Source organism: Wyeomyia smithii, chromosome 2, assembly GCF_029784165.1.
Source record: "Wyeomyia smithii strain HCP4-BCI-WySm-NY-G18 chromosome 2, ASM2978416v1, whole genome shotgun sequence".
Taxonomy (NCBI): Eukaryota; Metazoa; Arthropoda; class Insecta; order Diptera; family Culicidae; genus Wyeomyia; species Wyeomyia smithii.
In genome coordinates this window covers 19,518,128-19,534,699 of record NC_073695.1, presented here as the reverse complement: position 1 = coordinate 19,534,699, position 16,572 = coordinate 19,518,128, and the positions used below count along the sequence as shown (strand labels likewise).

The following is a 16,572-nucleotide window of genomic DNA, read 5'->3' as shown; positions in this document are numbered from 1 at the left end:
ACCTCCGTCACGCTATGCGGCTCTGTGTAACGCTGGTTTTATTCGGGAAACGAATCATACATTGTTGTACGCTGCCAGTTTCGTAACGCTTGTGAGTTGAAGTGAATTTTAAAGCTTATACTTTAGCTTCTTTCTGTGTATTAGGAAGAGTCGAGAAGAGTGCTTTAGGGCTAGGGCTCTAAACCGTGGTTTGAATTTCATAATGTTATTCATGCGACCCCTTCGATAAGATTACTCAGCGAATAAAAAGAGTTCAAAACAAGTCTGGTCATTATCATCAGATAAACGAAATCCCACTGGTATTGGTTTTCCATAATCGGTTTTATTGTAGTTTCGGCAAAATTAATATTCCTACATAGAAAAGCGAATTATGCCATCTTGCGCTACACTACGTTGTTACAGCTTTCCCACGAATGATTTGCTTGGCGTTTAAAAATGCTGCTTGCCATTTCCAACGCGCGGCTTATCGCTTACCGTTAATGGATTCGAGCATGTTTCTGTCAACAAAACAAACATTTTTGCTGGGATATGTGTTAACCTACGCTCTATAAATTTAATAAATTAAGTTTCATTTTTTTTGATTCGGTTTTTTTTGTTCGTTCTGCAACTTCACTCATCCAATCGAGAGATGCCGCAATGTTCTTGCTTCCGGTCAGGCAATAAACTACATGATGCTTTTGCTGTCGTTTTTTTTTCTTCGTTTAGTACTTGAGCGAACGTATGTTTGTTTGACTACAAAATTATACTTGTTAAAAAACAATGAAAGGTTTTTTTGCTTTTTACAATTGTCATCTAAAAACTAAAACTTAGCATTTGAACTACTAAAAGATCCGCAGGCCCCGCGTGGCTTTTCGAATGGCCTGTTTGAGTGTTTTATTAAAAAAATAATTAAAAAGGAGATGGAAAATAGGGATAAGATGAACTTCTAACGTTTGGAAGTGTAAATTTGACGAAAAATTTGTTAACCGCGTTTCTATCAACAAAAGTCTTATTTTTCTCAGTTCTTTGCTATCGAAAAATAGTGGCAGTTTAATGCTGCAATACGTGCAGCCCTCCCGTGCGGGGTCCTTTTGGCGGGTTACTTTAGAACAATTATTTTAAATTACGATACTAACTTCTAAACAGCCCTCAAAGCTATAGACAGTAAAAGATAAGGGCAGCTTGTGGCAATGTGGTTTTCTAGTGGGTTAGGTTTTTTTTTTCGGTGAAAAGAGAAGAAGTCATTAGTATTATGACTTATTTGTGTGTGTCTGTGTGGCATTCGGATGGAAGGCATGCTTTCAGGATGCCTTTTCAGTACAGATAGTTGTGTGACGGTTCTTCGGGTCGGCCGCAAGGTCCGATGTGTTTCTTTTGCACCTGGGATCGAGACCGGCAATTTTCAATACCGAGGAAGCACTCGTTGGAGTAGGTTTTACCGTCGGTGCCGCACACCGGTTCGAACTCCTGCGGGCAGATGCGGGAGCAACCCTTAAAGGTGAACGCCGCCAGACAGCGCTTCATCGGCACGATGAACATGTGCTTGCCGCAGTTCTCCCGTCGCATGAAGCACTCGTTCGGGTAGAGTTTGTTGTCCGAGCCGCAGATGTAGTTTGTTGGAACGGATTCGCAGCTAGCCTCGCAGGCAGCGGTGGTGGCACAGTTCTTCAGCGACACCGGCACGACCCGCAGTCCGCAGGTTTTCTGCTTCAGTTCGCACTTCGACCGATAGGTGTTACCGTCGGAGCCGCAAATCGGACCGAGCTGTTCCTCTTCGTAGGTGCACATCGTGCAAACGTTACTGTCTGTTTTGGTCTTCAGCTGGGTGCAAGCGCCGATGTGGGCCAACTGGACGCCGCGTCTGGAAAGGGACATTTGTTTACAATATTATAGCGGGGAATGTTTTTACCTTAAACTAAAAAAAGTTTGCTCGAATGCGTGATACGTTAAACCCGTTACGACTAGACTAGAGACTAGAAGCATGTGCAAATAGATTTTTTTTTGTGGTGGTTTTAGTTTTGCTTGCTTGCGTAATCAAACATATGAGATCATAAATAAAAGATTTGGTCATTCTTTGCTTTCAATTAGGCAATTCTACACACTTGGAACCCCTTGAAAATCTAGCGTGAGATCTGTGTGTGTACTTACAAACAGGTCGCCCTTGCCAGTTCGCACTCGTTGTGGTACGTCCGCGAGTCGGTTCCACACAGCAGATCCTTTTGATCGCCGAACATTGAAATTGAATTTTTGCTGTGATGCTTACAGGCCGGAATTGATTTGCAACGGCTCATTTTCTGCTTGCAACGATCGATCGAAACGGCCTGGATTTTTTTGCGTTGTCTGCAATGGAAGTCAGGAGATTAGCAAATGTTTACGTAATGCAAAAAAGGGGCTCCGGTAAACTCACCCACAGTTGAGCATTTTCAGTTCGCAAATCGAACTGTACACGTTGCCATCGTTGCCGCAAATCATCTGCTGGGCTTCACGGGAACACTCTGTCGGACAGTCTTCGATCTTGTTGGTGGCAGCCATCGAGCTTCCCCCGGCTCGTTCCTGGGACATGCAGTACGAGATGGGAACTTCGAATACGTGCTTACCACAGTTGGACGATCGCATCTTGCAGGCGCTGGCGTACAAACGGCCATCTGAACCGCAGGTGGGTCGAGCCACTCTCCAGCAAGATTCGCGGCAGTTTCGAGTGCTTTGGCAGTGCTTCCGGCTGGTTCTAACCTACAATAATAAAAGGTACAGAGAAAGAGAACGATCGGAGAACCCTCTAAAGTAGAACAACAACTTACCACACCTTGTCCGCAGGTCATCAGCTTCATCTGGCAGGTGGAATTGTACACATTTCCGTCAGACGCGCAAACCGGTCCATCCTGAGGGGCGCTATAAATTAGAATTCGATTAGTACAATCGGATAATGGTACCTTAATGGGAGAGTGTAAGATGCCTGTTGCAATCTACGGGGCAGGATTCTCGGATGACACTCCCGTTGGCGCATGGCCCGACATGGGCCAATGCAACGGCAGCAGTTCCGACGCGGCACGCCTGAACCCGCAGCATACACCGGTTAAGATACGTTCGACCGTCCGTTCCGCACACCAGATCCTTCTCCGTTGGACACCGATGGGCACACTGGGAGCCCTGGGATCGCTCGCAGCCCTTCTTGTCCTCTGTCACAGTATTGGGCGCCGTTTTGGTACAGGTTTTCTTCTTCATCTCGCAACTGTTGGCATAGATCAGCCCGTCCGAGCCACAGACTGCCTCCTGGGGGGTCGTCGCCAGCGGACATGATCGTGGGCAGTGCGTCGAAATGGCTTTGTTTTGTCGATTGGCGGAGTCTGTGTCTACCAGGGCGGATGTTGATTCTGAGGGAAAGAAAATAGGTCAAGGTCATTCAGCCGTTACTACCAGTTAATAACTAATCATATAGTAATCATTTTGTTGCAATTTCCTCAATCTGCACACGACCAACACAGAAATTGAGATCACAGCAGATGGCTCGAGAGTAATTCTTTGTTACGGCAGCATGACGAGGGCAGCGGAGTGGAGGCAATCTGGGCCAATGGGTCTCCCATAACAATGCACATTTTCCATTCCCGCTCAATAAAACCACGAGTGCCGTAGCAGCCGCTCGCTTTATCAAACGTCAAGCGTTACAGTTTAAGGGCAGTGTAATGACATTGAGTTGTTGTTGATGTTTGCTGTGGAAAATGCATTGTGGCGCGGTCGATTGGGAGTGGCTGGCTGTGGAGGCATCGCGCGTCGTTCATTGCAAGTGACAGGTTTTGTGTGGGCTGTGAGTTGACACGGAGGAGAGAGTGCAGTTTCTGTTCGCTTTTTCCGTGCGGTTGCTGCAAGGGATAACCGTTCCGAGACACACGAACAAGGGAACAATTGGAGGCCATCTCAGACCGATGAAAGTTTTACGAGAAATCACTGGGATGTTGGATAAAGGGGAAGGTATACAGCAGGGTTCGTTTTGGTAAACGATGCGCTAATGTCGGGTTCTTCAGAACAAGTGCCGCGTCTACAAGTTTATTACATCCGCCACGATATTCATAATGTGATTCGAACTTATTTAGTTTGACAATGTAACACCGCAACAATAAAACGTACGCGAGGATACAGGATTTTTGACTAAACCGAGACAACTTAAAATTACCGTATATCTCCTCGTAAGGTGATGCTCTTTATACCTAAAATTATTGCGCGTTGTTGATCCATCTGAAGATAATGCGACCTCATGGAAGGTACCGACGCGGGGGTTGAAATGATATTTATCGACTCAACGAAATCTACTTCGATTCCCGATGTAATAGTTTAGATGCAACGCGCGAGCAGTCTCCGACTTAACGTTGATGGAGATGAGAAAGATATGATGAAATATCTGGGTTCACTTCGCGAAATCACCACACGCCGGAAGTCTATATATCAGCAAAACTCGCCCGGGCTGAATACGCGTATACACCGAAGCGTTACGAACAACCGCTTTAATCCCCCTTTAATCCCCCCGACACATACGCGCAGGAACTCGGCGGTTACGTCGATTATCTCTTAACAATGTACGCCTAATACGCCTAATAAATATGAAAATTGGCAATGTTCCATGCATCCAAAGCCTCAACAATTTAATAAAAGCAAATATACATATAAGCCTGAATATATTTTTAAATTTATTGACAAAGTGCCGAACTAGTCTTAAATATAACAAATTATGTAAAACAACTGGTCAAAAGCTTGAACAATCAAAAAATCAAAGCATATGATTCCTGAGAACACATACTCCAAACTCCACAAACCACACTAACACTTTGTGGACAAAAATAAAACTTGTTACTGAAACCCTATTTAGTTGGTAGTGCACTGCTATTATTGTTGTGTAATAACTGTTGCACTAAAACGCCATAATTTTATTAAAATATATTAAATCGCAAGCTTTCCAAAAACGCCCCAGATGTAGTATAATATACCCCTTGCAATAGCTTCATATGCCTCCACTACAGCTCAGTACTTTCTGGTACGGTATTCATATGATTGCTATGCGATGCGACTTTTTCCATCCTTCGGGACAAGTTCAGAACAATAAACAGTAGAAATGCTGTTGGGGCCATTCACAAGTGTGGGCGGTTTATTTCAATAGAGCACACAATTCAACTTTTTGATTCGAGACCGATTTAAACTATCAGACAATAAATATTGAGGTCACGCCCAGGTGTGTGTGTGCTGTATATTTCAGTCAAATGTTTTATATTAAACGATGTAGACCCGATTTAAGCTAGCATACCAGAGGAAGACCGCTGCACAGTGGTCCAGTAAGGCAAAAAGTGGAACCTAATTCCATAGTTTGTAAGAAAAGTCCTGGAGATGTATGGTTTTTGGAAAAAACTGTGTGTTTTGTGTGTGTGTTATTAAATACAACTAAAAAAAGTTAAGTATAAAAAACTAAATTTTAAGTAAGTTTCATATAATATACTCTATAACTTTGTACCGAATGAAGATAGGATTTTCATTCGTTCAACAAAGTTTCATATTTTTGAATCTTTCTCAACTTTCCTGAATAAACTATCTCCTCTTAACACAAAAAGTTAGTTTTCTTTAGTTTTAGTAAAGCGTACTTTTATAATTTTTGATAATTTGCAATTATGTCATTCATACAAACAATTGTTTCGAAAGCATTATCAAGCTAGGATGAAGGTGAAGGGCATATTGGAATTAAGTTCCACTTATTGTCGTATTGGACCACTGTGCACTGGAGTCACGTACAAATGCGTTTGGTTTCAAATGCACACATATGCGAGTGGGAACCAAGTTAAACCAAAAACAATGAGAATATTGGAATGTGAAACATCCGAAATCGAAATGCATTAAACATCGATTCTAGCTTCTGTGGCTAGTCTATGAAACATATGGAAAAGTCGATTTTTCTCGAAAAATGTTTCAATATGACACCAAACCACGAAGTTTAATGCCTTACTAAGATATTCCGCATACAAAAATTCGATTTTCTCTGCATTTTTTTATAAGCCCAAAGGTGAAACTTTGGTCATTTGGTTTTTGGGTCACTTCCCTAAGTCCGATTAAGCTCAAATTTTTCTTTGGGACTTTTTTTCGAGAAGGCGAAACTTTTGAGTCCAACAGCTAAATGAAATTCTAAAAGTGAATTTTCATTGGCAGTATGTGTTTGTGCGTGTGTGTTTGTTTGCATGTATTTGTGTGTTTGTTTGCGTGTGTTTGTGTGTTTGTTTGTATGTGTGTGTTTGTGTGTGTGTGTGTGTGTGTGTTTGTGTGAGTGTGAGTGTGTGTGTGTGTGTGTGTTTGTGTGAGTGTGCTTGGGTGTGCTTGGGTGTGTGTGATTTGAAATCAGAGACTGTTGTTCTGAGAATTGATTTTGAAATAAAGAAACACTTCCAACATATTCTGTAGTGTATCAATCAAAAATCCAAAGAAAATTCGGTTTCAGATTAAAACACATAGTTTCTTGGTTTTAAATCAAATTTAAACCTCCTGTTTCCATAGTTTGGCTTCCGAATTTTTATGTAAACACCATATTCAGACTTTTTTTTTAAAACAATCACCAGCGTACCGTGCAAAAGGTGGGAGGAGGTGGTCCGTCATCTTAGGGGAAACCTTTACCAAGTCACATCAGAAGCACAGTGCAATAATTTTACAGAAAAACCCAACAACTTTGTTTTTCTTGAAAGATATAAAGACGAACAGATTTAATCAATGAGTAGTAAAGGAACAATTGTGAAACTGATTAACGCGTAACACTATGGATTTCAGACCCCGTCCCCGTCACCTATGTAACAATAGGTAACGTTCGATTTGACTCCCCTCCTAAAATTACGTTACGCTGAACAACCTGACCCCGCTACAAATTTCCAAATTTGAGCAAACATTTCAGTTACGTAACTGTCTCAACTACCCCCCTCTCCCCTTTGTAATAATAAGTAACGCTGACTCAACCTCCTCCCCCCTTCATGCGTTACGTAATTTGTCTACGAAGCCTAAACAGATTTGGTGGTTTTTTCTATTGAATGCTGGTTTGTTAATTCGAAGTCAATTCACGAAACAGGTGTTTTTTTTATCTATGAGATTTTTACTCGTGTTCAGGAAAGGAGATCGACATAATGCGGCCATTACCGTGGAATAACAAATCTTTCAGCTGTCTCTAAATTGTTCGAGATAATAGCGAGCGATGTAGTTCCTAATGCGACGAAATGCTATATATCTGTCGACCAACATGGCTTTATGTCAGGTCGATCAGTAATAACTACACGGTGCTCCCACAGACCGTTATTATGAAAAAAAAAATGCACCGAAGCATCTGAGTACACCATTCGATTCGCTATGACGTCCAGAATCTCTGGTCAAAATTTCAAAATCATCGTACGAGTAATGGAACACCCCTCCTTAAAATCTAAACGAGTAATGGAACACCCCTCCATAAAATCAGTTTTTTGTCTATAATTTTGTATGTAATGGTCAAAACAATGCAAAATGTTCTAAGATTTTATTCATTTAACTAAGATTCTCTCAAGACTTTATAAAATTTATTGTTTTGACACTCATAGACAAAGTTATAAACAAAAAACTGATTTTATTGAGAGGTGTTCTACAAAAAACTCTTTTTTGTAGTGTCCAACGTACAGAAATGAATTTTGGAAATTTTGACCAGAGATTCTGGACGTCACACAGTGCATCGTTTCATAGACAAAAATCAAAAAAGTGAATCTCTTATTGAACCAGTTCTATATGTTGATACGTTTTATACATATTTGAGATACATTGTAATGATATTATTAACCTCGTTAGTTCCCCTATACTGTCATGAGAAGCATTTACTGTGAAGTAGTATTACCTATTTAAAAGACACGTTATATTCAGAAAATCTTTTTAATTTTTAAATACACTTTTAAATATACTCTCTATACTTTCCAGTAAAAACCAAAATGGCAACAGTAGAGACATTTAACTACTACATTTTACATATCACAAATGAGACATAACGTAGCGCATGTGGTAGTTGAAGGCTTCTTGGTCATGCTTATTTATGTTTAGACAAAAAAGACAATTTCGATTTAACCCTCTAGTGCCCAAAATAATTTCTGTACGGACTTCGATAAAATCACTATAAACCATTAGAAACATTTTTTAAGTATTTATTGAAGCTTTTTGGAACTTCGACTGAAGCCCGCCAAATGGCGGCATTGGGCACTAAAGGGTTAAAATCGATCGTCAAAAAAAGTACCTCAAAGTACCGCTCTGAATTTAACTTTTTTCTTTTTTTTGGAATATCCTTAAAATTCTGGAAGTGATTGCCATTGCTCAAGTTTGCTCTTTTACTCACAATTTACGTTTTCGAATGACACCTCTGCAACCAAAAATGAGCACTGTTTCGTACATTTGTCCTTTATTGTTATGTATGACAAATAATTTATGTGTAAAACACATAAAAGACTCCCGGATGGATGATATCTAGATGTTTTGCAATAGTAAACCGTATATAAACATAATTAATGGGGAATTAAATCAAAATAGAAATGAAAACTCATTGTGGTGGCGTTTAGGTCACTTCTTCGTCACCTAAAATTTATTCAAACATGCTTTTCAAGCCTTCTATCTCGAAATGGATAATATTCTAAGACAATTATCATGTCATGCTTGCATGCATGTCATATGCTTGCGATTACTTAATTTACATTCGTCATTTATGCAAATAGTAGCTCTTATCAGTACTAACCATTTTTTTTAAACATTTTTAACCATCAGTACAAACCATTAATAACGGTTGATAATAATCTGGTAAATTTCACATCGGAATGAATTACAAACCTAGAAAAGAAAATTTAAGTCGATACGGATCTATACGGACTTAAAGGCGGCGTTTGATAAAATTGACCACAAGAAACTTCTGCGCAAACTGTCTCGCCTAGGTGTCTCTTCGCAACTCACGTCTTGGCTGGAATCTTACTTAACGGAGCGTGAACTTCGCGTTAACATTGACGGTTTTGTATCAAGACCGTTTAGAAACAAATCGGGAGTGCCTCAAGGTAGCAACCTTGGCCCGTTGCTGTTCATTTTGTTTTTCAACGATGCAGCTTTGATCTTGAAAAATGGGTTCAAACTAGTGTATGCTGACGACTTAAAACTTAACATTGAAGTGCGTTCAGAAGAGAATTATCGGCCTTCACAAGACTCGTTAACCACATTTGCTGATTGGTGCCGCCGGAATAAACTAGTCATTAGTGTTGATAAATGTCAGGTCATAGCGTTTCACCGCGCATCACATCCAATTTTGTTCGATTATAATATTGGATTGAAAATCCTTCCCAGAGTTACTGAAGTGTACGATTTGGGAGTTATACTGGATGTCAGAATAAGGATTGATTCTCACCGAGCGGCGATCATTTCCAAAGCAATGCGACAGTTAGGTTTTCTTTCCAAGATTGCGAAGGATTTTTTTGACCCCACTGCTGGCCGTCATTATACTGTGCTCTCGTTCGTCCAATTTTAGAAAATGCGTCAATCGTGTGGCAACCACATCAGGTCTCTTGGAGTCTCAGAATTGAAAATCTACCTTGGAGAAATCCTGATAATTTACCACCGACAGATGTCGGCTATTGGCCCTCGACACACTGGAACGACGAAGAAAACTTCAACTAGCGCTGTTCGTGGCGAAAATGTTGCACGGTGAAGTTGATGCCCCACACTGTTTGAAAAGTTGAACTTTCGTGTACTAAACAGGACTCTTCGGAATGCAACGTTATTGCAGCCAATATTTCATCGGACCATGTATGGTCAAAATGAACCGATCTCAGCAAGTATACGGAAGTTTACGGCTTTGGAAGAGCACTTTGACTTCAACGAGACTGCTGGACGATTCGCAAAAAGGCTTAGATCTGTGATACTTGATATTTGTCAGATGAATTATACCAAATACAAATACAAATACAAACTTATTTTATAATCTTCTGAAGTACATCCAATCTGCGATACAACAATAGAAATTAAAAAGGAAACAGTAAAAAATGATGACGTAAATGAAAATTATTATTATGAGGAATAATTTATCAATATAACTAATTAATTCTCAATTTGCAAAGTTTCGGCTTTTTGGCTCATAGAACAAACATGAATATTTCGATTGAATATTTATAAAAAACTGACCTTTGAAGAAATAAGAAAATTATGTTGTCGTTTTGTGTAATTGCAAAGCCATTTTTCTAAATCATCTCGTCACTACCATTTGCAGTATCAATTGTAAAAAAAGAAAAAAAACCTTTTCCTCGTTCAATGCTGCAACACTGACCGACATGCTAAATCGTCTTTTGTTGGATCGCTGGCAAGAAAATTTCATTACCATAGGAAAGTACTTTTTTGCCCCGGGTGCAGAATCAATTCGCACCATTATGTGAGATAAGTGGCAGCAGTAACCGACAGTTGCCAACGGCACGCGATCGTGGAACTGTTTTTTTTTTATTTTTTGCCGATAGGGCGGGTGTTGGGGTCGTTTAATTTACATTTTTATCCGCGTCTAGGAGGGTCCACAATTAAGGCGTACATAATTTGTTTTATACCTCCAGACGACAATGTCTCAGTTACATGGTGCAGTTTCAGGAAAGAGAAGGTAGAGGAGATGGAGAAAGTGCACTTGGGCTATATTTTTTTCTTCTATTTGGGCACTTGTTATTGTTTTTGCCTTATCTCTGTATCCCGCATATTGGTCGTACGCTTTTGAGCATTATTTTGTGCTTTTCCTGTAAAAGTTACTCCAACACTTCATCACTTTTGAGCCAGACAGGCTCAGTTACCATTTAGCTGCGAAGGCTGCCAGACCTTAGAGTTATTAACTTGCACTGATTGTATCATTTTACTGCCTTGTACATCCTGCACGAGAACTTCATCCGATAGCTTCAAGCGAAGGGTGGAAATATTCTCCGAACGAAAAACAAAAGCATTAACAACTTCGCGGATGGTCATGTAAATTACGTTTATACAACTTCGTTTCGCGTCATGTTGTGCGTTTCCGTTGTGGAAATATTTCAGCATTAGGGTGAACCTGTTTCGCACTTCTCCTAGAAAAGTATTGCAATCACTGTGTGAACCGAAGCTCTAAATGAGGTTCGATCGATTCTCACAATATTAATGGTTATTGTGAAGTCTAGTCGTTCCTAACTCCCAATAAATTTCGTAATAAGCAGATGATTCGAATGTTAGAGAAACATCTTACATAAACTATTATCTATTTCACCAAATTAAAATACTCGTATGAGAAAGACCAGATCACACTGCAATTAGAGCTTCTTCTACAGACTGTCGTTAACAGCAAATGCTCTCGCATACCACACTCGACAAAGTTCAAGAGCTGTTCTGTTAAGAAATTTTCTAACTTTCCATTGCAAAATAATTTACGTTGAGACGAAAAGTCCATTCAAAAACTTTTATTGCACTGTTATTGTCCTTTCGACCGTTAAGCCGGACACAGAAAGGTGCATAACCCGAAACGATAATCACTTTCGACGGCTGCGTGCGATCGTTGAACCTTCGAGAGCGGTGCTTTCGTAGTTTGACAACTCGAGTAACGAGAGGCCGCGTGTCCATAAATATGTGAAACGGCTTGTTTTCTTCCAACATGAAACGAACGAAACAAACATGTCCGTTGCCAATTCACATTACAAAATATCTCACCTTGAACTTCGTCGTAACTTGGTCAAATGTTATTGCTTTTTTAACCGGATTGCATGGGATAAAATGAATCGCACACAAATTTGCCGTTAAAGCATACATATTTATCCTAGCACATTTTTATTGCCCGCCTCGGGCTTCAAAAGGTAACAATGGCCACAGCCGGACTTTGCAACAGTGGCCGGCCAACCAGCAGAGGAGGAAGTAAAGTGGAATAAAAATAAACTTTCGCTTTCGTTCCGTCATCGTTCGGAGATCTTTTACCATGAAGGCCAAGAAGCATGCAAGACACCGAACAGCCGCCGTCAGCTGTGGGTTGACGTTACCTCCGGAGGTGACGCGTTTCTTTATGTGCGGACTTATCCCAAAAAGGTTAACGCTTAGATGTGACCCCACCACCGCCAGCCAGACACGAACAAAGCTGTTGCGAACGAAAGTGAAATTCTTAGCTAACAACGTTTGTAGCATTGGGCGATACGACGGATAGTATCGATACTTCAGTATCGATACCCGAAGAGCCAAAAGTATCGAGATACTCAAAATATCGGTCAAAAACTATCGATACCAGAAGTATCGATACTATAGCTGAGATCATTTTTTGAATTTTTGATAAATACATTTACTCAGGGTGGCCACTCTACCGGAAAAACGGGAAAAGCGGGAAAAAACCGGGAATTTTAAATCACCGGGAAAAAAATACGGGAAAACCGGGAAATTAGGCTTCACGCCGGGAAAATCATCCTCCTTCATGTCTGCCGCTTTATTTGTTCAACAGTTTCTGAGGAAATGTCAACATGAGACCCTGTTTTTTGACGTTGGACTAACGTCTATATCGAAGTTAGGCACCTGAATTTGAAAATCTAGTAATTCAACCGGGGAAAACCAGGGAAAAGTGGTCAGGTTTTGAGCGCTTATATATTAGTCATTTCTTTTCAGAATTTCGAGGTTTTGGCATCAACCGATCAGAAATTCTTTTACGGTTGAATTTATGTAACAAAAATAACCTATTGTTCGAGATACACTATTGAAAAATTGATAAATCACATCGATTGTCTAAATCATACCGAGCAACCAATCACTACCTCTCTTCACAAGCACAGTCGACACTAACGGATACAACCGATCTGACTTTGTAAACAGTCTCACAGCTTTCAACCAATAACGAGCTCGCTTTCGGTAGCTGCAACAGGTGTTTCAACACCGTTTTAAAATGCTTCTTTTATCATTACCACTAAACAGATTCTAAACACCAATGGCTTGATTGATAGGGGAAATATTGCGCAAGATTGTCATATAATAATTTAAATATGTTTTCGATACTAAACTAGTTAAAAGTTGTGTTAAAAGTCGTGTACATTCAACCAATCACAAGCGCTCTTCTTGTTTGCTCGCGGATGGATTTTTGCTTTGGGCTATATAATAGCCTGTGTCGTCTCATAGCAGTCATCAGTTAACAAGTGAAAGGCCACCAGGCCGGTCTTGTATAATCAGCAGCGGTGGCTGATTCCAGCGGCCAAACTGAGCTGCAGCAGAACCAGAGCGGTGGTATCAGGCAGCAGCGGCGGAGGTAGTGGGAAGCTGCATTTCTTCATTCAGTTCGGTTCTCCTTCGATCTGAGTTGGACCCCACCAGCGGTAATCGTTGAGCCAGCAACGCCACTAGGAAAGCTACCGCCATTTAGTGTGTGTGCAGTGTGCACATATAGCGTATGTGCATCTGTATTGCTATGACATTTGCGATGATAGGGATGGCGCTGTTGCGTGTGTATGGCTAGCTATTGCGTGTGTAAGACACTAGCATGTGTAGCATATTATGGCTATTGCGTGTATATCTTCAGCGTGTGTACGGATAGTTATAGCTTGTGTGTGGATAGCTGCTGCGTGTGTAATGATTAGTAATAGCGTATGTATGGATAGTAATAGCACATGGTTGGATAGCTTATGCGTGTGTATAGATAGTTGTATCGGATGTATGGAAAGGAATAGCGTGTGTATGGATAGCTATAGCTACAGCGTGTGTATGAATGGTTTTAACGCGTGTTTAGATAGTTATAGCATGTGTGTGAATAACTATAGCGGGTGTTTATCGAAGATTATTATTTTCATTGAAAATATTAAAACGTCTTAACGAACACAGTTGTGAATTTGATTTTACAGCAGCGATTTTAACTTCTTCAGCCAGTCTTAATTCATCGAGGAAAAATTACTACCTATGAATGATCAACACTTATTTACTAGAAATTTGATTTAGATCAAAACGGGTCCTTTTGAGTATCATAAGTTATTGGTAAAAAGAGTTGCAAGTTTTCTCAATGAGCATTCATTAAATTTTCGTTTTTGTTTCTCGGTGCGCGGTTTTGATTTTGTTTCTCGCACACAGAGAAAGAAACAAACTTGTCGCTATCGTGAAAAATAACAAAACAATTAGAAATGCTCTAAATCACAACTGAAGAAGTTAAGATATTTTCCTGTCACTCGCCCAAACCTTGATAACAACTACCGAAAAACGTGTGATTGAGCTCTTGCTATATTGAGTTATTGAACCAAACGTTTTTTTTTTCAAATACATGAAGTTATATGCTGGGCTGGAACTAACCTAGCATGAGTTTTATCGATTAAATGTCAAACAATTTTCAAATTTAAAATTTCCAATTTCAGATAGTTTCGTAAAGTTTGCTTTTTGCTTAGATAGGAAAATTTTATCAATTCGCTCAATTAAATGATTGTCTTGGTAGTGCAGCAAACAAAGGGTTGTTTCGAATATGTATGAAATGACAGCGATTAAATAAAAGATATCCATTCTTTTAGTATATATTATTATTTATAACGTTTTAACGTCTCATCATTCAGAAATGCACTGTTAGATAAAATTGCAGCAAATACTAGAGTTGCAATTCTCTCTATTATTTGTTTTAATGGAATATAAGAATACCGTAGTCCAGCGTCATGCGGTCGTGTCTTGAATACCACCCTCCTACTTTTTTTATGTTTACCTAACTGGCATGATTCTGCCGGATAGGGGAAAGCTGGTTGTTGGTTTCAGCTAAAGTCGACAGCGGCTTCGCAGCAAGATCTGCGTCAAATAAAATCAGGCTTGATCAGGTGGATAAATTTACTGTTCCGTAACATTTCATTCTGTGTTGGACCTTTTGACTACTTGATTTTGTTGGGGAAAGACGCCACCTTGAAGAGCTATTTGTTAAAGATTTCTCAGATTTTTTCTATATCAAAAACAAACAGTAGCTAAATTATCTTTTTTTTTCAAATTGTTTGTTCAGAGTGTCAGTTGAATTTATTTTACGGACCATGAGAAAATTTCTTATACATTACATTGACCCCAGCTCGAAAATTTTAAAGTCCCAGGATCGAAGTTTTTCGAAAAAAAAAAATTGTTTTGAACTAACAGATCTCAACGTTTTATGCATTTTACAAAATGCATCTTGACAGTTTCATGTGCATTTTTTTCATTGGTCACTCTGAGGCTCTTCTTCCCAAAGTCCGCTTGAAGTTTTGCCTGAGGACATTTTTCTAGAAGACAAAAACTCTATGCCCCAACTCTTGAATTTATCCCACGCATTTCATTGGCATCCTGATACAGAAGCACTGCAAGCTCGAGAGAAGGTTGACAGAGAAAGATGCAGAAGGAAGCAAAAAAGCGCGAGAAGGCAAAGATTGTCAACGATTTGGAGATGAAGAGGGCGAAAATTGTGCAGCAGATCACCATGAAGGTACTTGCTAAAGTCGACAAACAGCTAAACACGATGAAGGAGGAATGTTTTTCATAGTTTTGTAACACTATTTTTGCAAGGCACAAATAAGCATGTGAAAATTGATTTTTTTCTCATATGTTTTAAAAATAAAACACCGGGAAATTTCACTAAATATCATCGGGAAAACCGGGAAATTGAAAATTGATATTGAGTGGCCACCCTGAATTTACTGAAAACCAGTATTCGATTCAGTGATTCGCGAAAATACAGCAAAACTATTTGCTGAACAGAAAACAGTAAATGAATGGTTGCTGGAATCCAGCAAAAGAATTGATATGTCAAAAAATTTACGTCAAGCTGTCATTAGTAAAACACGCCAAATCGCTGTGCAGCTGGTACGGGATCATCGCTAAGCTCCTGATAGCGAATATGGGACCATAGCTAAGTCCTTGTTGGGCTAGATGAACTTAAAAGTTGAAATGATAATCATACAACTCTAGTTCAACAGTAATTTGCCTATGATCCGATGGGCGGATGGAATCTGGTGCCTGACGGAAACATGGTTCCCTTGAATTAACTGGTTAACCAGCAAATTGATTTATGCTTTGCTGAATGAACAGCAAATTGTCATAGCTGACAACCAGCAAGTTGTATTTTGTTTTACCGAACATGCAGCAAACGACCTGTCACTTTTATGCAATTGAGCATTACTGAATAATTAGTAAATTTCATTTTGCTGAACAGATTGCTGGAAGCACAGCACACCAAAAATCAGCAAAATTTTGGTGGTTTCCAGCAATGAAAATTTGATGTGCCGACTTTTTGTTGTGTTTCTGCTATCTATCCGCATTCTCTAGAGCAGCATGAATCAAATGACTTCACAAACAAATACATACAGGTAATGCAGAAATTCTGAGCTTTGGCAAACAAATGAATTAAACAACTTATATCTTCAAGATTTGTATTCACTGGCCCAATGGGCTGTGAAGCTCCCGTCTTATTTGTATAAATTATTGACACACTTCCATATTAATTGATGAGGAAGTTGATGACATAAAAAAGTTAGATATGTCAGCGAAAATAAGATAGTGAAGTCTACCGCTGAATTTTTCTAACTAATAAATATTGCATTTTTTTTTTTCACTTGTACTCTAACTTGTGTCGACGGAAAGCATGAGTCAGGGGGCTCT

At 39.7% G+C, this 16,572-nt stretch overlaps 1 protein-coding gene across 2 annotated transcripts in view; it reads right to left on the bottom strand.

The window, feature by feature from the left end:
* Positions 1–302: 302 nt before the first annotated feature.
* The window catches only part of LOC129721068 (agrin), a 161,295-nt gene continuing 145,025 nt past the window's right edge, over positions 303–16,572 (bottom strand). For both annotated transcript variants that reach the window (XM_055673193.1, XM_055673194.1), the window contains exons 3-7: positions 2,933–3,350; positions 2,778–2,868; positions 2,387–2,709; positions 2,128–2,319; positions 303–1,840 (exon numbers count right to left, since the gene is read on the bottom strand). In XM_055673193.1, the coding sequence (XP_055529168.1) occupies positions 1,294–1,840; positions 2,128–2,319; positions 2,387–2,709; positions 2,778–2,868; positions 2,933–3,350 (1,571 nt within the window). In that variant the 3' untranslated portion in view covers positions 303–1,293. The remainder of the gene's footprint in view (positions 1,841–2,127; positions 2,320–2,386; positions 2,710–2,777; positions 2,869–2,932; positions 3,351–16,572) is intronic.